Source organism: Rana temporaria, chromosome 4, assembly GCF_905171775.1.
Source record: "Rana temporaria chromosome 4, aRanTem1.1, whole genome shotgun sequence".
Classification (NCBI taxonomy): Eukaryota; Metazoa; Chordata; class Amphibia; order Anura; family Ranidae; genus Rana; species Rana temporaria.
In genome coordinates this window covers 138,664,629-138,686,491 of record NC_053492.1, presented here as the reverse complement: position 1 = coordinate 138,686,491, position 21,863 = coordinate 138,664,629, and the positions used below count along the sequence as shown (strand labels likewise).

The 21,863-nt window shown below is 43.3% G+C and overlaps 1 protein-coding gene across 1 annotated transcript in view; it reads right to left on the bottom strand.

The window, feature by feature from the left end:
• PLSCR5 (phospholipid scramblase family member 5) overlaps positions 1-21,863 on the bottom strand; it is a 63,040-nt gene that overhangs the window by 27,335 nt on the left and 13,842 nt on the right. Inside the window, exons 2-5 of the mRNA XM_040349102.1 lie at positions 18,319-18,488; positions 17,617-17,659; positions 8,466-8,686; positions 1,874-2,035 (exon numbers count right to left, since the gene is read on the bottom strand). Of these exons, the coding sequence (XP_040205036.1) occupies positions 1,874-2,035; positions 8,466-8,686; positions 17,617-17,659; positions 18,319-18,488 (596 nt within the window). The remainder of the gene's footprint in view (positions 1-1,873; positions 2,036-8,465; positions 8,687-17,616; positions 17,660-18,318; positions 18,489-21,863) is intronic.

The window sequence follows — 21,863 nt, the reverse complement described above, 5'->3', positions numbered from 1 at the left end:
TGGAGGGTATTCTAGGTGCAGAGTGGTGAGCAGTTGATGAGGGGGGTATTCTAGGTGCACAGGGGTGAGAGCTGTGCATGGTGGGTATTCTGGCAGCAGAGGGAAAATAGATGTGGATGGGGGGATTCTAGGTGCAGAGGGGTAAGAGTTATAGGTGGGGGGTATTCTAGGTGCAGAGGGGTGAGAGCTGTGGATGGGGGGTGTAATCTGGGTGAAGAGGGGTGAGAGCTGTGAATGTGGGGGCAGGGGAGGACTGACCTTTCGGGCACTCGGGCACTGCCCGAGGGCCCTATGCCACTATGCCTCAGTGGCCCCTTACTTGGATGGTGCCCTCGTCCCGGCACTGAGGCTATAGGCTTATAGGTCGAATAGATTGGTCGAATGGGTCGAGTAGAGATGCGTCCGTGCTGGGGAGACTTACAGCGTGCGCTCCACCTCTCAATGATGAGAAACCAGCTGGACCGGAAGGTGCTGTGCGTGTTCACGTACCGCCTCAAAATACGCAATGCACACAGACACTGACCAATATGCAATGCACACACACACACTGACCAATACGCAATGCACACACACACACACTGACCAATACGCAATGCACACACACACACTGACCAATACGCAATGCACACACACACTGACCAATACACACACACTGACCAATACACACACACACTGACCAATACACACACACTGACCAATACACAATGCCCACACTGACCAATACACAATGCCCACACTGACCAATACACAATGCACTACATGTTACAGTACAACGACTTTCTGGCTGCTCCCTCTTCCCAGACAAATACCTACTTACCCTGGGTCAGAAGCAAAACTTACGAAGGAATTTCTCACCTTTTTTTCTTCCTGCTCTGCCTCTGCACCGCCGCCTGCCACACTGACCAATACACAATGCACTACACGTTACAGTACAACGACTTTCTGGCTGCTCCCTCTTCCCAGACAAATACCTACTCCCCCCGGGTCAGCAGCAAAACTTACGAGGGAATTTCTCACCTTTTTTTCTTCCTGCTCTGCCTCTGCGCTGCCGCCTGTCACACTGGCCGGCCGCCCCCGATGGGGACATGATGACGGATCCATTCCGGACTCAGAGAGGAGGAGGAGGAAGAGACAGCGAGTGTCCATAGCTAGCAGAATATGCCAGACCAGCCCCGCTCCCCCGAGATTAAGGATAAATATGGCGGAGGAGGAGGTGGGTGGGTGGAGTCGGAGTCTCAGAGAGAGCATGGCACTGTGCAGGCAAAATGTGACGTCACTGGTTGCTACACGCCAAGAGGGGCGGCCCTAGCAACCAGTGAGTTAAGAATTCTTTAATTACAGCGGCAGGCTGGCAGGCTGGCAGGCAGTCCATATTTGATTCTGGGATACTCCCGGGCCACGCTACAGGCTGCAGCACTTATAGCAAGCGGCTGTTGGGGGCCCCTGGCCAGCTCAGGGCCCCAAGCAGTTGCTTGCCTTGCCTGTCCTGTTCCGACAGGCCTGTGTATATATATATATATATATATATATATATATATATATATATATATATATATATATATATCTACTGTATATAGTATATCTTTGGGTAGGACTGACACTTTCCTTTCATCTTTCGTTTTGCAACCAATGAGGTCCAATCAATTTCTGGGATTTACACTATATTTGCCTTTTCAGGCATTTAGGAACTCTAAGTTCCAGCATGTCTTATCAGCTGGAAGAGTTTGTAGTTCCACAACAGATGGAGAGCCACAGGATGCCAACAATATGTGCAGGCTTTCAGTTTGAACAAAAAGCAGTCCCTAGGTGTTCCCTTTTCATCTTCCCTTTTCTCTTTATGCACAAACAAGAATTAAAGTATAATGAGTCATACCTCAAAATCCACATCGCCTAAGCAGCTGAATGTTAAATATGGACCAATAATCATCAGCACATCTTCTTTGCTTTCATTCTGAATTGTGAACTTTGGCAGGAGCGGATCCCATTTCTGGACAATGAATCCAACAGTTGTACCTGGGGGAGCTTGTACTTCCAGCTGAAATAAAAATGCCTTGTAGTTTCAACAAATATTAAATCAAGGATGCCTAAATGAAAAGTGCATCTGAAACAGCAACTTTCAATACCCTTCAAATTAGCATTGCACCAAGAAATATCGTCATGTTGATTTGGTTGTCAAAACAAATCATTCCACAATAGCCATCCCCTGAGATATGTCCATTAGAAAACAAAGAAAGCTATAATTTATTCTGGATGTGTCAAAAATCATCACAAATGTAGAAAAGTGTTTAATTGTGCAGGAAAATTTCATCACAGAAAGCTCAGCACATTTGAAGGAAAGTGGCAGGCACATAAGTCGCACATACAAATTTCTGTTTAAAGCGATCATTTTCTATACTACAGATTTATATGTATCGGCTCTATTATTTAAACTCAATTTGAACAGTTATGCAGTATTTGAATTTGCAGAGTTTCATTTACTCACTTGAAGAATGGGCCACCTAAAATTACATTTGTTTTTTGGATGGAGGCCAGTGGGTTGATCTCCCAAGATTTACTTAGAGTGGGAAAAAAAGTTTTGTACACTTAAAGCAGAACTCTATAACAGAGATTTTGTCTGCAGTACTTTTTTTTTTGGTCACTAGAATTTCACTGCCCTATGGCCAACATAGGTAGGTACCACGTGGGTAGGTAACGGAGCATGATGGGACTGTGACATCATAAGGGGCCTATATAAATCGGTGCGAACCGCCCACCCGTCATTACAGCGGGAAGAAGCGTTGTGTCAACATCGGAAGAAGAGAAGAAGAGAAGAAGGCAGAAGACGTCACAGAAGAGCGGGCTGGCCGCCGCTAGTAATTGAGCTAACACGAAGATAGCGGCGGCCAGCCCTGAAAGAGAAGGCACTGGAGAGCGAGCGGGAGAAGAACCGGGGAGCGCCGAGACAACAGCGGAGAAGATGGAAGAAGACTCCCGGAGAGCGGAGAAGATGGAAGAAGACTCCCGGAGAGCGGAGAAGACCCCCGGAGAGCGGAGAAGACTCCCGGAGAGCGGAAGAGAACCAGACGGTGGTGAAGACTGACCCCCCCCCCCTGCCGAAGAAGAAGGCCCACCCTGGTAAAAGAGCTAAAGAAGAGAGGGGGGGCCCCCGGAGCTGACTAATAAATGACTTTAAAAACCCTGTGTCGTGTGTTTATTTTCTTTTACACTTTGCATCAAGGTGAATGGGTAGGGGTACAATGTACCCCATATTCATTCATCTAGGGTGTGGGGCCAGTATCTTATTAAAGGGGGCTCCCAGATTCCGATAAGCCCCCCGCCCGCAGACCCCAACAACCAACGGCCAGGGTTGTCGGGAAGAGGCCCTGTCCTTATCAACATGGGGACAGGGTGCTATGGGGTGGGGAGGGCCACAGGGAGCCCCCCTACCCCAGAGCACTCAACCCCCCCATGTTGAGGGCATGCAGCCTGGTACGGCTCAGGAGGGGGGGGGGCGCTCGCTCGTCCCCACTTCTTTCCTGACTGGCTGGGCAGCGTGCTTTGGATACGAGTCTGGTATGGATTATGGGGGGACCCCCATGCCGTTTTTTCGGGGTAGGGGGGTCTCCTTACAACCCATACCAGACCTAAGGGCCTGGTATGCCCCTGGGGGGGAACCCATGCCGTTTCTTTTATTTAAAATTTGGCGTGGAGTTCCCTCTCAGGATTCATACCAAACGCTGCAGCTAGAATTGTCGGGAATCCAAGTCGGATCCCCGTCGCTTCTATGACACGCTCGCTGAAATGTGCTTTATCTATTCCAGCGAGTGCGAGATGTCGGCAACCTGTCGCAGAGAATCAGCGCAATGCTGTCGTGCTGGAAACACATTCTCGGCAACGGGTACAGTAAGTGGTGTGTGTACTGTCTGTGTCCTCTGCAGTGTGGACCTAAAGCTACGTGATGTGTGTACTGTCTGTGTCCTCTGCAGTGTGCACCTAAAGCTACGTGGTGTGTGTACTGTCTGTTTCTGTTGGGACAGAAAGTGAGGTGCAATCTTCTGAACAGATGCACACAGACAGAAAAACAAATGTTACAGGGGTGATAGCCCTTCTCTATGTTTTCAGAAAAGCTTAAAAATAGATTTTATGGCTGGAGCTACACTTTAAAGAAGTACCAGTTCAAAATTACAAACAGATTCTACTTAACAACAAACCTACAGTCCCTGTCTTGTTTGCACCGCCTCTATACTCCTGTTCAAAGTATATAGGGTCAAAGGGGCTGGTAATGACCTGGGGGGAGGGGAGCGGGGAAACCTATGCTATTTTTCTCAATGATTTTCATCCATATTGCAGGGACCAGACATTACATTAAAGCCGCAAGCAGTTTTAAATTACTTTTTTTCTTATAGTAATCTCATTTTGTGCAGGGACAGTTCTAAATATGTGCCACTTCACAAGCATACTATAGACACCCAGCGGGTAGAAAATTTAAAGGAATTTTTCAAATTTGTTTTTCGCTTTAAGCATCATTAAAATCTCTGCTCCAGAAAAAAATACAGTTTTTAAAACTTTTTTTACATTGATACATGTTCCCTGGGGCAAGACCCGGGTTCTCAAACCCATTTTACGACAATAACTTGCATATTAGGCTTTAAAATGAGCACTTTCGAATTCAAACATTCGAGTCCCATAGACTTCAATGGGGTTCTAAATGTTTGCGCGAACGTTCGGTCCGTTCGAAAGGTTCTGGTGCGTACCGAACTGGGGGGTGTTCGGCTCATCCCTAGTCTCTTGGAACGTCAGAGGCTTGAATGACAAATTCTGTCGAGCTCTGATGTTCCAATATTTAAAGACTAGCATGCCGCATGTGGTGTTCTTGCAGGAGACACATTTGGATGGAAGTAGGGTGCTGGCTTTGCGGAGGGCATGGATACAGAGGGCGCTGCATGCCACCTACTCCACCTATGCTAGAGGTGTATCAATCCTGATTAGCAAGGCGGTACCCTGCACCATACATCATATCATCTCTGATCCTGATGGCCGTTACTTAATTGTCAAAGCTGATATCAATACATGTAAAATGGTTCTGGTGAATGTATATATACCTCCTTTCCAGGTACAGGTGCTGTATGACCTGCTCAGTAAACTGGCACCGTATGTGCATCTACCCCTTATCATAGCAGGGGACTTCAATGCAATATTATCAACCGTATTGTATTCCTCTAATGTGTCTAGGATGGCATCTGCTGACCTTTCTGCCTGTGCGTATACAGCCTCCTTGATGGAACTGCAGTGATGGAAGAACCCCACTACTAGGAGCTTCTCACATTTGTCAAAAACTCATAGGTCTTCTTTCAGGATTGATATGGCGTTTGTCAATGCACCAATGTTACTCAAACATGTAGTGGGGAGGGACAAACTACTCACCTTTGAGCAACTTAAAGTGGAGGTTCACCCTATAAAAATGTTTTAACACTGCATCCAGCACCGTGCTGCATATAAAATGTCACTGACCTTTATTTTTTTTTACCCGTACATATCGTTTAGCCGTGGAATTCACCGCGGCTTCCGGGTAGGGAATCCCGCGGGAGTGGGCGTTCCTATTGACATGCCAATCAATTGGCATGCTAAACGACGGCGCACACAGCGCATCACGACTTCCCGAAAGAAGCTCGGGTCGGCTCGGCTCTATTCGGCGCCGGTGCGCATATCGAGGAGCCGGCCGGCTCGATTATTACATGCTTAATACTTTCATCTGCATTGTAAGTGCGTTTTTTTATACTTCATTAAACACACCTTGGATTTTACACTATGTGAGTTCTCTTTTCATGACATATCGATATATGTACTGGATGTGACTATCTGCATGGAGGATTCCCCTGGTGGAAAGCTGTATGGATTATCAACCTCTAAAGCGTATGTGATCTCCTAACTAGAGATCAATATTAGTCGGTAAGAGGCTGCTATTACCTATGGTGGAGGTTTTTCTTTTCTTCACAATTTCTGAATGCTGACAGTTTGTGCACTGGAAAACCATCGTTTCACACACCCTTTTTTCCCGTGATTTTAATGCCACTGTTTGGGGATCACAACTTCATGAATTGTTGATTACTACTTACGGACTGTTCATCAATTGGACTCTTATGATTATACCTGTCACTGGTTTCTATTTTATTCACTTGGGGATAGATTTATTTATGTTTAGTCAGTTTTGATTCATATTTTATTATCTATTCATTCACTTCATTTTTATATAGAGGCTTCTCTATACTATATTTTTTATTATAGCGCAGCTGTTGTTTTTTCTGTATTATAAAATTGACATCAAATTTAAAGTATAAATGCCCACAGAAATTAGACACTGTTCATACAGGCTCTAAAAAATGACTATATGCTGTGTTGCTCAACATACTTTTTTTCTGCAATGCTGCATGAACCTTTCTATTTTTGAGTATACCCAGATGTTCTCTGAAAAATGTACTTATTGGACAGCATATCTTACTTAGGAGGAAAATCCTCCATAATAGGGCACAGACTACAATCAAACCTTGTTCTAACTCTGAAGCTGGCCATAGACTGATCAAAATTTGTTTGGTTCAATCTTGATCAGTGTTTAGCCTTCCCTACTGGAAAAATGTATTGCAGCCCCTTATCAGTGTATTCTGATACTGTCAAAATACAATTTAACAGGGGGGATTCCTCCATCCACCTCATCTGTGAGGATGGTAAAATCTGTTCGTTTTTTTTTTTTTTTTATTCTGCCCACCGTCCATCTATAGCCAGCTTTATCCACTGGAGTTCTACTTTAAATAGAAAATGCTACTTAGAGCTTATGTACCCTTAAAGCAGAAACCAAGATCAAACACTGCATTACAAAGTAATCTTTTTCCTACCAATGTCTCTAGCTATATTTCTATAGACAGTGAAGGAAAAACTATTGTACAATTTATTTTAGACACAAAGTACAGTCATTGCATTGACTTGGCCTTTGCAAAAGGGCAGAATTCAGCTTCTGTGGTCTAAAATATTTTGCAAAGCTAACTATTATAATGGGGATATGACATTTGAATGTATCTCCGATACATTCAGTACTGCACTACAGGGTCCAACACAGCAAAGCTCTTGGCATTAAAAGAACAACAAAGAAAATATGTGCCTTATTATATAGCTCCCAAATTAGACTGCAGGCATAAATTACATTGTCAAGCTGCAAAGCTCCCTGAATAAACTTGTGCGCAATGATAAAGAACAAACCAATGACTTCATCAAACCTATGATTGTACAGTCCATAAAGGTACCTCACTGCTTATGTACCTGAAGAGATTATTAGAGAGGTCATAGATGGGTAGATGTCCCAGAAAATATATGGAGGCAGTGGGTAAAAGGGAGTGGGGAAAGGATTAGGGGTGATTCCAGACTCTAGACATTCGCATATATATATATATATACGCATGCGAGGGCGTCCGGTAAGTCGTACAGACGACCGAACATGTCCGACGGACAGGCTTCCAGCGGACATGTTTCTTAGCATGCTAAGAAACATTTGTCCGCTAGAAACCTGTCTGATCCGCCGGAAAATTGTCCGGTCGGACGTACAGACGACCGAACATGTCCGCTGAAACTGGTCTGCGCACCAGTTTCAGCAGACATGTTCGGTCATGTGTACGAGGCCTCAGATTCAAAGCAAACGTCCTCCTCGCTCCAGTATCTGGTGTAGGATTACACAGATGTCATCACTAAGGCTCCTCCCGTCACGTTGCATCACATGTCACGTGACTTTTTCAAGGGACCCTTGAAAAAGTCACGTTGTATATACTGTATGTAGCTGAAGCTGCATACAGTATTACCACACATCCAGCAGGCATCCGAGCAGCTGGCCCGGCGTGTAAGATGACCCCTGCTTGTTGGCCATTTTTTTTAAGTGTAAAAGGTAGTCTTCTACGCCAGCAAATGCAGTAAAGGATATTTTAGCAAGATTATATCTTCAACTCCGTGGATTTTGGTGGCTTAAAAAGTGGGACAGGTAATGAATTAGTGTTTACTTTGCAGGGAATTGCTCACTTCAGTTATTAAAAAATGACAGTCACTTTAATGAGTGCTAATACCTGCATGGCAGCATGCCAATTGTATAGTACTACCACCTTTACAATTAAGGGCTATGACCTAAACAGATCAAAACAGGTGCTCTTCATTTTTTAGATACTAGCTGTCCTGTAGTGCATTTTATATAATTACCTCTATATTTCACATTTTGCAAATGTCTTCAATAATAAAGCATACTCTGGTCATTACTGTCTTTTTTTTTGCATTCTAAAAGTCAATATGACATTTTAAAAACCATTATGTATTTTCACCCTTCTCCTCTAAAACTTATGTCAATGCCATTTTTATCCCCATTGGGAAAAGGAAAACGTTTTAGCAAAGAACATGCGCTGCTCATCAAAAAAAAACGCTATAATAATAAGTGCGATCACCACAACTTCACTGACCTCTTGCAAATAGCAGGGAAAGCAGCAAGTAATGCATCTCAGGGGTCTAATAACTGTGATTACTTCCCGGCCAGCATTATTAGAAATGTGCATTTTGAAAGGCCGCACTGGGCTACATAAGTTTTTGTTAAGGTAGATGTTTTCTTCTCTTGCAAAGTAAATTCTTTGTCCAAAGATGTCCTTTATTTCATACTTGTTGCTCTTTTCGGTGCCGAGGAATACTAAATAAACAAAAATAATGTTATATTAGCACAGCAATGTAACATCATACATATTAATGGCAGTAAAATAAAACATTTTTGAAGGTGAAGCATATTTAAATACTTTTTAGTTTGAAGTAGAGGGTGGGGGGCTTCATAATAAGCTGCAGCGCTTTAAGCAGTCTAATGAATTCCAATGATATTTTTATTTTTTTAAACTGGCAAGTTACAAAGATGTTTTCTAAGCATGTCTTGCAGGTGAAAAGCATTTGGGACTGAAGTCTTCTGAGGCCCCGTACACACGACAGAGGAACTTGACGTGCTTGGCACGTCGAGTTCCTCGTCGAGTTTTGGGATGAAGCCGCCGAGGAGCTCGGCGGGCCGGCTTCTCCCATAGAAGAGCGAGGACAACGAGAAAATAGAGAACATGTTCTCTATTTTCTCGTCGAGTTCCTCGGCGGCTCCATCGAGCCAAAACTGTACAGACGACAGAGATTCTCGGCAGAATCCGGGTTTTGACCGAGTTTCTCGGCGAATTCTGCCGAGAATCTCTGTCGTGTGTACGAGGCCTCACTCTTTAAAAAGAACTCGACACAGGTAAACACTAAAGTAACTAGAAACATACAGAGACTGGGAGTATCTAACTGAGGAATGAACTAATTAGAGGAAAAATAAGAGAGGGGACAGGGGAGCATACCAAAGGCCTAATGATAATAATATAAAACAAGCTGCTGTGGCAGCACGCACATACGTTTTCTCCAGACGAGGGCCCTTTTTAAGTGAATGCAAAATAATATGGTCATTCCCTCTTCTAGCCTCTACATTGCTCCACTACTTCAAGAAAGAGTGATTTTAGTAAAGCAATGCTCTTCATAAATTCCCCTCCTATGAATACATTTTTTTTTTTTTTTATTGTGATAAAGGGTTCCTTGAAGCAATTTTTATTACACAAAGACCTCCTTAACAGTAGTGATGAATTATTATACTCTTTTGCCTAAAGGGTCCTATCATACATTCCTTATTTTCCTAGGAAGTAAATAGTAAACTAGCAAACATATGAGCTCTCCCAACAGCCCAAATGTAGAGCAAAACCACAGAATTGAATAGTATCCACTGAATCTAATCTAGGATCCTAGATTAATTACATTTGTAGTAGAGATTGAGGACTATTTGCAGCCGGAATTACATACAGGCACACACATGCACAGACACACACACATACAGGCACACACACAGACAGACAGACACACACACATGCACAGAAACACACAGACATGCACAGACACACACAGACACAGGCACACACACACAGACAGACACACACACATGCACAGAAACACACAGACATGCACAGACACACACAGACACAGGCACACACACACACACACACACAGACAGACAGGCACACACGCACAGACACATGCACATAGACAAACAGACAGACACATATACTGTATGCACAAACACACACACACACACACACACACACACAGGCAGACATGTAGACACATAGACGAGCACACACACACAGGCACACAGACACACACACAGAGAGACACAGACACACATAGGCACACACACAGATAATGCACACAGACACATGCACACACAGATACGCAGACAGATATGCACACAGAAACACGCACATACAGACACACAGACACAGGCACACACATGCACACACAGTTTTCTGGTTCTAGTAATGAAGGGTTAGAAACTCTTTCCTGCTACTAGTCTTCTAGTGCTTTTTTGTGTTGTGTTCTCATTGGGACCTCACTTCCTGTTTTAAGGTTAAAGGTAACCTGGTAACAGGTGTTCCCATTAGGAAGTTACTTAATGCCTCCTAGAACAAACTTTAGACCTGTTAACGTTAGATTTCCTCAGCTTCTGTCTTGGTGACAATTGTCACCTGGACAGACAGAGAAGGTAAATCTCCCCAACATGTACCATGTCTGCACAGACTCACACAGACACACACACACACACAATCAGAATCACACACACAGATACAGACACATGCATACACAGACAGACACACACACGCACAGAGACAGACAGACACACACACACGCACAGACATTCACGCACAGAGACACACACAGTTTTCCAGTTCTAGTAATGAAGGGTTAGAAACTCTTTCCTGCTACTAGTCTTCTAGTGCTTATTTGTGTTGTGTTCTCATTGGGACCTCACTTTCTGTTTTAAGGTTAAAGGTAACCTGGTAACAGGTGTACCCATTAAGAAATTACTCAATGCCTCCTGTTCTAGAACAAACTTTATACCGGTTAACGTTGGATTTCCTCAGCTTCTGTCTTGGTGAGAATGGTCACCTGGACAGACAGAGAAGGTAAATCCCCCCAACATGTACCCAGACAGAATTAAAAAAGGGACAGAGGTTCTAATCCTTCCCCACTCTATCTAAAACAAGAAAAAATGTAAAGGAATACGTATGCATACACACGATTCATGCTAAATGTTTTGTTAATATACAGTACTGGCCGGATTCACATACCTTGGCGCATAATTATGCCGGCGTAGCGTATCGAATATACGTTACGCCAACGTAGCGCAGAGCGGCGAGCACAATATTCACAAAGCACTTGCTCCCCCTCGTTGTTAAATATACGCTGCGCTTCCTCGGCGTAAGCCAGCGTTGGTGGAAGTGGGCGTGAGCCATGCTAATGAGGCGTGACCCCATGTTAATGATGGGCAGAGTGCCATCAAGATACGAATAACGTACGGCGCATGCGCCGTCCCATGGACGTATGCCAGTGCGCATGCTCAGAATCACGTCGAAACTACTCCCTAAGATACGTCGAATCACTGCCTACGACGTGAACGTAACCTAAGCCCAGCCCTATTCACGTACTACTATGTAAACAATGTAAAATATACGGTTGTTCCCTGGTCCATACCTTTGCATGAGTTGCGCCTCATAGATGGGGGATAACTATACGCCGGACGTAAGCCTTACACAAACCGCGTATATTATGCGCCGAGCGCAACTATGTTCGTGAATCGACGTATCTCCCTCATTTGCATATTTGCAATGAGGCTGCCAGCATAAATATGCGCCCACAATACGCCGGCGTAGGAAAGTTACGTCGGTTGGATAAAGCCTATTTTCAGGCGTATCTAGTTCTGTGGGCACGGCGCATAGATACGATGGCGCACATTTACACTTACGCGGCGTATCTCGAGATACGTCGGCGTAAGTGCTACGTGAATCCGGGCCTACATGTGTGTTCCTTCGTAAGTACTGAAGGTTTGATTTTGCAATCACTTTGAAGCAGAACTGTTGCCGGGCTATGGGCATTCCAATCTTAACATATACTTAACAAGCCTTTATGGACTTCTGAAACTATAGCCACTGCAGTGTAGTTCATCCTGAAAAATTATAGCAGAAACTCCTCGCTTTTAACTTTTTCTGTGTATTACCTCTTTGTGCATTACCTTCTCTCAGCTCTCCTCCGCCGTCAGTGAGTTGGCATCCTAATCTCTAAGGTAAACACAGAGCAGGTGCACAGGAAGGGAGTAGAAACCAAAGGGGTTAATTTACTAAATCTGGAGAGTGCAAAATCTGGTGCAACTGTGCATAGAAACCAATCAGCTTCCATTTGTTTTCAAAGCTTAATTGAACAAGCTGAAGTTAGAAGCTGATTGACTACCATGCAGAGCTGCACCAGAATTTGCACTCTCCAGTTTTAGTAAATCACCCACAAATTATTTCAACCTGACACTCCTTCTACTGTAAAATTTCAGATGTCATTGAGAGCTTGTTTTACAGCTTTTGCAGTGCGTGTTAAGAATATGTAAATAGGCTGGCCATAGTTGTACATTAATGTGTGTTTGTAGAGCATATTTGAATGCAATTCCAGGCGCTCTTGCCTCTTATGCTTCATCAGAGTTTGCAATAAAATTATAGAAAAGGCGACCTTGGATGTTTTCTTATATTGACCGTGAACTATACCCGTCTGGATCTTCAGATATCAGATTTTACAGCCGAATATTGTAACCAAGAACCAGACGAGACTAGCTCCATCACAAAGCTGGAACATCAACTGTTTGTTGAACAAAGGCACATAAAGATACACTCAGGTGACAAGCCCCTCCCTTTAATTCAGGATGGGATAAACCGTCCAATCAGAAATAAGGAACACATAGGTATTCAAACATTTGAACAATAGACCACCTTATCAGCTGGGAGGGCTGTTGGAGGAATTCCCCCCTCCCTTCACTGCCCTGTCCCCGGTTTACATGCCAGGAACAAAAATACAAACATCCATCCCATAATGCCCTTCTCCTAAGGCAGACAGTCACAACAGAACAATGGGACACAGCCACACCCAAACGATCCCAGCAACGTGTCCACAACAGCATGAGACAACATACAATATATATATATATATATATATATATATATATATATATATACAATATTCCAGTGTGGCTGTACAGCGAGTCTGACTAGCACAGATCAGACTGGGGTTCTCTGTTACCCTGTGCCCCTAATGGACACAGGGTGATATTTAACATAGAAGGGGACAGGGGAGCCGGACCAGGAGCCTCCAGTGTTCTCCAAGGCAAGCTGGGCTCCACAAGTTCCCCGCCCCAAAGTGACTCCCGTCACATATACCAACATGGTTTGTTCTTTATGAGCCAGCTTTAAATTAGATTTTGATAAAGAAACTGTCAATAGGTTAGTCAGTTAGTTAGGTAGGTGGTTATTTAGGTGGTTGGTTAGTTAGTTAGTTAGTTAGTTAGTTAGTTAGTTATTTTTTTAAAAACTATACAACAGTTGCTAGGTGAGTTTACTGTTAAAAAATACATTATAATTGCACTTGATAACTTTACATGTGCCCCTTACTTATAGCAATTGCTTTAACCTACAGTTTAGTACATGCTGTTCCTCCAATCACTGTGTAATTTAAGATCAAGCTATTGGGTAAATTACTCAAACAATATTTAAATTCTTTATACAGTATGGAGCTGAACTGAAACAATAATGGGAGTGATGAATGGAGCATTAAAATTAAGCCTAAAGGGCATTTCTCAGTGAATATAATTTTAAATAATTTTAAGTATCCTACAGTGATCGATCAAGCTTGAACATATTTAGTTTTTTCTCTAACCAATCCACTCGATACCTGATTTTGTGCTTTAAATTTCTGTGCAAGCCATTAAATATTGCAGTCATTGCAGAAAAAAAAAGAAAGCACTAAAGGAATGGAAGTTTGTATAGCCATAGGCAAGATTATCCACGTGGAGTCAGTTACAAGCTGGGCTTGTTCTCCTGTGGGGTCCTTTAGCTATGTTGTTTAATACTTGTCTCCTACTAAGACTCAAGCCTTAATTGAATTCAAGACAAAATGCCCTTTTGTTAAATCTCACTGTCATCATTCACATACATGATCTTTTTCCAATTCTTTTTAGACCTCTTGTAGCTAATTGGTGGCAGTTTTCCTGTAAATACAACTTGTACTGAGGCAGGAGTGAAAATCATGAAAAGCATCACTAAGTGTCACAGTTCCTTTTATATGCTGAAAGATGTACAGTGATCCAAAAAGCTTTAATTTGAATCCAATTTGAGATTCATGGAGAGGTAAAAAGATAGACTATATTTTAAATAGTAGGAAGTAGCATGTGTGAAATGAAGGTGGGGGGTGGAAAGCATTTCAGAAGTAAATGTTATTTCTTCATTGATCCATACATTTAGCTTCAAAATGTAGGTGTTATTTTGTTCCTGAAATATATTATTGTGACATATTATGGTTGTCTTATTATTTGAAGCTGAAATATAAGAATATACAATTCTATACATTACTTTTTTTTAAACTAATATAAAGATAAGGGGAAAGATCCTAGGAAAAGATTTATACAGATTGTAAAAAAATCCATATACCGTATTTATCGGCGTATACCGCGCACTTTTTTGCCCTGAAAATCAGGGCAAAATCGTGGGTGCGCGGTATACGCCGATACCCGATTTCCCGCGCCGAGTTTTGAATACTGCGCCGACATATACCGAGCGCAGTACACTCGGGTATAGTCGGGCAGTCTCGGCAATTTCCGCGCTCACGTCCTGGACGTACAGGACGTCAGCGCGGGTAGCCGAGCATTGCCGACAATACACGAGTGTCAGAGCGCAGTACATTCGTGTATTGTCGGCAATGCTCGGCTACCCGCGCTGACGTCCTGTACGTCCAGGACGTGAACACGGAAGTTGCCGAGACTGCCCGACTATACCCGAGTGTACTGCGCTCGGTATAAGTCGGCGCATTATTCAAAACTGTGCGCGGGAAACGAGCGAGGACGCCACGAGGACGCCGCAGAAGGACACCGGACCCGCCGAAGAGGACACCGGACCCGCCGCAGAAGGACACCCGAAGCCGCAGAAGGACGCCGGACCCGCCGAAGAGGACACCCGAAGCCGCAGAAGGACGCCAGACCCGACGAGGCCGCCGATGGACGCCGCGCAAGACACCAAAACTGTAAGTACAAAAAAAACTTTTTTTCCACAGGATTCGGGGTCACTTTAGGGGTGCGCGGTAAACGCGGGAGCGCGTTATACCGCGATAAATACGGTACATGTTGTGTTAGATTCGCTACATATTTGTTGACAAAAGATGAATGTTTAACACAATACATTTTGTTAGATAGTACCCTTCTTTTGTGGGTTGAAATGGACCCTTTTCAAGGCACCCCCAATGCTAAGGGGAATGTGGGATGATATCAGCATGGAAGAGAGCTGAATGCTTTCTGCACACCTGTCATGGTCAGGGGTCAAGCTCAGAGACCAGTATCTATAGCAGTAGAGAGGTTCCCACTGACCAGCTGGAAAGAAGCAGGTCACCCTGGCGGATGACATGGTCTCATTGGAGGAGCAGAGTTTAAGCACTAACCGGTGTTCACCAGAGCTTCTGATGAAGGAGATGGGTTTTTCAGTATGTTAGTACCAGATCTTTGTCCTCAGGATCACCCCCACCAGGAGGTGTGCAAGCTGGGGTCTAGTAGTAGATATAGAAGGTAGGGATCAAGCAGAAGCGTAGTCAGTAAACAAGCCAAAAGGTAGATAACATGTGGTTGCAGGTTGGGTTCAAGCACAAGTGTACCTGAAGAACAAACCAAAGGTTGGTAATGAGTGGTAGCAAAGATATGAACGGCAGCAGAATTGACAAGAGTGAGAAATTGGATGGAGAAAACACAATAGTTTGGCAAACAGGAAGGGAAAAAACATGGCTAAAATAGGAAATTCATAGGAGGAGCGAAGTGTTCAAGATTCAAGAGAAACGTTCAAGGCAACATTGTTCAAGGAATTGTCCAGGCTGCTGTCCAGCATTCCAGGTGGATCAGCAAAAGGAGACACCACCAGACTCTGAAGGTTGCAGATTCAGACCCGGGTTCTGACAACACCTGCTGTAGCAATAGCAGTCTACATCCCTGTTTTGCCAAGCTGGTACAGCAGAGGGGGGCACACTTAATTTTTTTATATTTTAAGTACAATAAAATTGTGAATGATCATCCTGTGTGCTAACAGCTTTATCGTTATTGGGGGTCTATATACAGATTTTTTTTTTTGTGTGAGAAGTACTAAGACCTATGTATGTCCAAATTTAGGTTAGGTTTTGCCTGGAATTAGACTTTAAAGCCCTGTACACACGGGCCAGAATCTCGTCAGGAAAAAAAACGTTGTTTTTCCTGACAAGATTTTTGTCAAGAATCTCTTGCTGCCTGAGTGTACAGACACTCCATTCAAAAGAACTGCCGTTCTTTTGAATGGCAAGAATGCGGTGACGTCATTGCGTACGACGAGAATGCGCTCGTCACATTCCATGCCGTCGCCACCATCTTGCTGCACCCTACCTATGCCTAGGAAGCTACCGCGCATGTGTCAAAGTCATTTCGAGCATGTGTGGGTTTCCACAGCGATAGGTAAGTATACACAGTCTTAGGCCTCGTACACACGATCGGTTAACCAATGGACAATGGTCTGATGGACCGTTTTCATTGGTCAAAACCGATCGTGTGTGGGCCCCTTAGGTTATTTAAACATCGGTTAAAAAAAAGCCAACTTGCTTTAAATTTAACCGATGGATTCCTAACCGACAGGTCAAAACCGATCGTTAGTAGGCACAACCATCGGTTAAAAATCCACGCATGCTCAAAATTTTAAGTCGACGCATGCTTGGAAGCATTGAACTTCATTTTTTTCAGCACGTCGTTGTGTTTTACATCACCGCTTTCTGACACGATTGTTTTTTTAACCAATGGTGTGTAGGCGCGACGGACCATCAGTCAGCTTCATCGGTTAACCAATGAAAACGGTCCATCAGACCGTTCTCATCGGATGGACTGATCGCGTGTACGAGGCTTTAGTTAATATTCCAATTGCACACCTTCCTGGAAAAATGGCTCATAAATACAAAAATGGGTGCTGAAGCGATCACCAGCTGGGAACTGGAACAATAAACCACTTTTTTATCACTTGCCTGAGGAAGAGGTCCTGCGTGGCCTCGAAACGTTGCAATCCTTGTGATGTTTTCATTGCATTAAAACTTTTGGATGTTTTATACGATCCGTGGTGTGCTGGTGAATATGTTCATAAGGTAAGTATACACACTCTCGGGTTTCTCGGCAGGAAAACAGTGCCGAGAATCACAAGGAGAAAATAAAGAGTAGGTTCTCTTTTTTTTCTCGTCGAGATTTTGGGCAGTTTTCTTGACGAGAAACCTGAAAGCCTCTTACACACGCACGGTTTCCTCGGCAAGAAAGCTCTGCCAGCAGTTTTCTTGCTGGTTCTTGCAGATTAAACCGTGCGTGTGTACGAGGCTTAAGGGTCCTATTTATTAATCACAAGCCCGCAGCTGATTGGTTTGTACTTTTCTTTCAAAATCTGCTGACCTGGTATGTCAGGAGAAATGTAATGATACTCACTAATGATACCTACTTACCTCCCAGCAACTCCACTTGTTGATGAACAATGATCTGTTGTACCTAGAAAAGCAATTAATATATAAACTTTAGATCTCATAATTGATAGTAATCTGACATAGTACATATTGTTCAACATATATCATAAGAGACTTGGCTTATCTATATATACAGCAGTCAGTAAGTCATATATAAAAAGCTTAAAAGATGCTTCTCTTTCTTTGAATAACTCATTATTCTGTGACAACATATCTGGGCAAAAAAAAAAAAAAACAATCATAAGATATTTTTTGAACTTTACTTGCTAAATAGTTTGCTAATATGTCCAGTAACTCTTGTAATTTACAAATCACTGCCACAATATATCCTTTGACTATAACATTACACAATGTATAACCTAGAGCGTCCGCCATCACCAACCTGCTGGGTCTCCCCCTCTTGAAAACTGCCTAAGTACCTACCCTTCTAGTACATAGTACCTGAATTTTTTTAGGATAACAGCACTGAACAATACAGTAGAAGCTAATTGGTTCACAATGCTGGCATTTCCATCCTCTAATTTCAGACTCATAATTTCTGATATGAAAATAGTTTTGGGTAATAATATAAGCACTATTTTAAAAAAAATCCTGGATTTTTAATGAATAAATAACTAAAATACGTTATTATTTTTTTTTCATTTGCATGGAGCTCTGAAACTAAGATAATATTCTAAAATTCACCTTGCTTAGGTGCTCTAAACCAGGTGGTACCAGGAACCTAGGTTCTGGAATATTTGTATCAGGTGTTGCTTTCCATGGTGGTGGAGAGTCCAGTTGCTCATTTTGATCTACATGATGAGGTGTGCCAGGCAGATAATTTGGAAGATCTTTATCTTGATGAGACCAAACATCTGAAAAAAAAATCAAGTGCTACTACTTTACTAAAATATCGACATACTTGAAATATTAGGTTAAAGGTCTGTGAAGGTTTTAATTTATCCAGATCATGGTATAGCTAGTGGTTAGTGACATTCAACTGGAGTTGTGTAATGTTGAAGGTTTTTCACTGCCTATCTAAGCAGCTTCTTTGAAACAAAGAAGCTTCTTGGACATGCAGAAAAAAACATCTTTACCATTTCAGATCAAGTCCGGTTGAATGTGACTGCTAATCTTAGCTAATTTGATGGTGATTAAAAAGGAAATAAACTGAGAAGGTTGTGCTGAAAAAGGCAAGCAGAAGGCAAAAGACTACTAGAGCCTAGGGATGAGCTCCGCGTTCGACTCAAACGTATGTTCGACCCGAACTTCGTCTGTTCGACCGTTTGTCGAAATAAGAACGTTATGGGCCGTTTGCGCCAAATTTGAGTGGTGCGTCACGGCCCATAATTCACTGCGGCATTGCGCGCTGATGATTGGCCAAGCATGCACTATGACCCGCATGCTTGGCCAATCACAGTGCGCAAAAAACAGAGATCCATAATTGGCCAAAGCCAGGGTGGCTTTGGCCAATTATGGCTCAGGGCTTTAGTACACGCCCCACACTATAAAACGCTGCCTGCAGGGCGGCCTCGTGTAGTGCGTTGCAGCGGTGTTAGTGAATAGATCAGTCCTCTAGAGAGAGAGTGAGAGATACAGTGGGGTAGATTCAGATAAAAGATACGACGGCGTATCTCCAGATACGCCGTCGTATCTCTGAGTCCGGCCGGTCGTTTCTATGCGCCTGATTCATAGAATCAGTTACGCATAGATTTCCCTAAGATCCGACCGGCGTAAGTGCATATTTACGCTGGCCGCTAGGTGGCGCTTCCATAGATTTACGCAAGGAATATGCAAATGAGCTAGATACGCCAATTCAGAAACGTACGTCCAGCCGGCGCATTTTTTTACGTCGTTTACGTTAGGCTTTTTTTGGCGTATAGTTACCCCTGCTATATGAGGCGTAGCTAATGTTAAGTATGGCCGTCGTTCCCGCGCCGAGTTTTGAAATTTTTACGTTGTTTGCGTAAGTCATTCGTGAATATGGCTGTACGTCATTTACGTTCACGTCGAATCCAATGCGTCCTTGCGGCGTAATTTGGAGCAATGCACACTGGGATATTTTACGGACGGCGCATGCGCCGTTAAAAAAAAACGTGAAAAATGCGGGGTCAAGTAAAATTTAAATAAAACACGCCCCCAACATCCCCATTTGAATTAGGCGGGCTTACGCCGCCACACATACGTTGCGCCACCGTAACTAAGGGCTCAAGTTCTTTCTGAATACAGAACTTGCGCCCAAAGTTACATCGGCGTAACGTGCATCTTTCTGAATCTACCCCAGTGTCTTTTTTTCTAGATAGATAGATAGAGCAGGCAGGCAGGCAGGCTAGTCAGTTTAGTTAAAGTTACAGTGTGTAGAGGATATATATATATACATCCCAGGTGTTGTACATATATTTATACACTGTATAGTTTAGCTAGATCAGTTCTTCCTATCCTAATTTACTGTCTATCAGTTGATTGTGCTAGCTGCAGTATTCTCACGTGGTGTATTGCCCGTGTACTCTGTAATTTGCACCTAAAGCTACTTGGTGTGTACTGCACTTGTGCTCTGTAGTTTGCACCTAAAGTTACTTTGTGTGTACCAGTACTGCACTTGTGCTCTGTAGTTTGCACCTAAAGTTACTTTGTGTGTACCAGTACTGCACTTGTGCTCTGTAGTTTGCACCTAAAGTTACTTGGTGTGTACTGCACTTGTGCTCTGTAGTTTGCACCTAAAGAAACCCATGCTATTTTTCTCAGTGATTTTCATCCATATTGCAGAGACCAGACATTACATTAAAGCCGCAAGCAGTCTTAAATGACTTTTTTCTTATAGTAATCTCATTTTGTGCAGGGACAGTTCTAAACACGTGCCACTACTATAGACACCCAGCAGGTACGATATTTAAAGGAATTTTTCATTTTTTTTTTTACTTTAAGCATCATTAAAATCGCTGCTCCAGAAAAAAATTACTGTTTTTAAAACTTTTTTTTCCATTGATACATGTTCCCTGGGGCAAGACCAGGGTTCTCAAAGACGTTTTCGGACAATAACTTGCATATTGGGCTTTAAAATGAGCACTTTTGAATTTGAATGTTCGAGTCCCATTGACGTCAAACGTTCGGTCCGTTCGAAGGTTCTGGTGCGAACCGAACGGGAGGGTGTTGGGCTCATCCCTACTGGAGCCACCAGTCTCGCTTGTAAGCTCCCTGCAACTGATCTTGACATCATTACTCAGTGAAGGTCATGTTCTGCACTGTGTTGAGGTTGCAGAAAAACTGCAGACAGGCACAGCCCTGGATCGATATCGGGCTCAGATAAGTGTTTGGGGGAGGTACAGCAAGTGACAAAACCTTATTTTGAGGAGGGACAGAACCCCTGCTCTTGTGTACATTGCTGGATCAGGCTCAGTATAAATTTTTTATTGAAAGAGACGAAAAAGATATATAGCTGTAATAATCCCATGCAGGAGATATGAGCAAGCTCCCATGTGATCAATTTTCCAGCACTCGCCACAACCAGGGGGGAAAGGGAAATTCAGAAACCTGGATGTAGTGGGGGCGGGGATTTATCAAATCCCCTGTATGTGTCAAAACTTCCTGAGCTAACCCACAGTGTGGGGGGCATGTAAAAGGGTACTGGAAATTGTGTGGGAGGCCTAATGAAACATTGCAAAAACAAAAAAAAACCATAGTCCACAAGCCACTTAATCCACCGGGGGCACTCAAACAGGAGGCAATAAAATTATAAACTGAAAATCCAAAGTGAAAGTTTTAGAGCTGACGGTCCAAATATGATTAGCGTATGTGATGTCACTTGTGCTGTCAGGAGGAAGCTGCATTCATGCTCAAATCAAAGCGCAAGTGCCAATGGTAATCGAAGCAGGCTATATAGTGTAGAATGGTGAACAATGACTAAGTGACTTGCAGATTAGTGCAGAATAATAGCACGCTGCCTGGGTGTGGGCTATGCAACAAGTGGTATGCAGTGCTGGTAATAAACAAAAATAACATCAAAACAACAACAAAAAGTCTATTGTAAGTGAAGAGAAGGGCAAAAAGGCCAAACATCAGCCATAGTCATGGAAGGGGAAAGAGGCAGTCCCTACCATCGCCTACCGTGGATGGTAGTAAAAGGTGAGCTAGTAAATCCAGAGAATTCGACAAGGTAAAACAAGATGAGACACAACTTAAAGTGTCAGAGCTCATCCAGGGTCAGAGCATGGGGAGTCAATTGCAGACAGAGTAGTAGAAGAGCCGGAAAA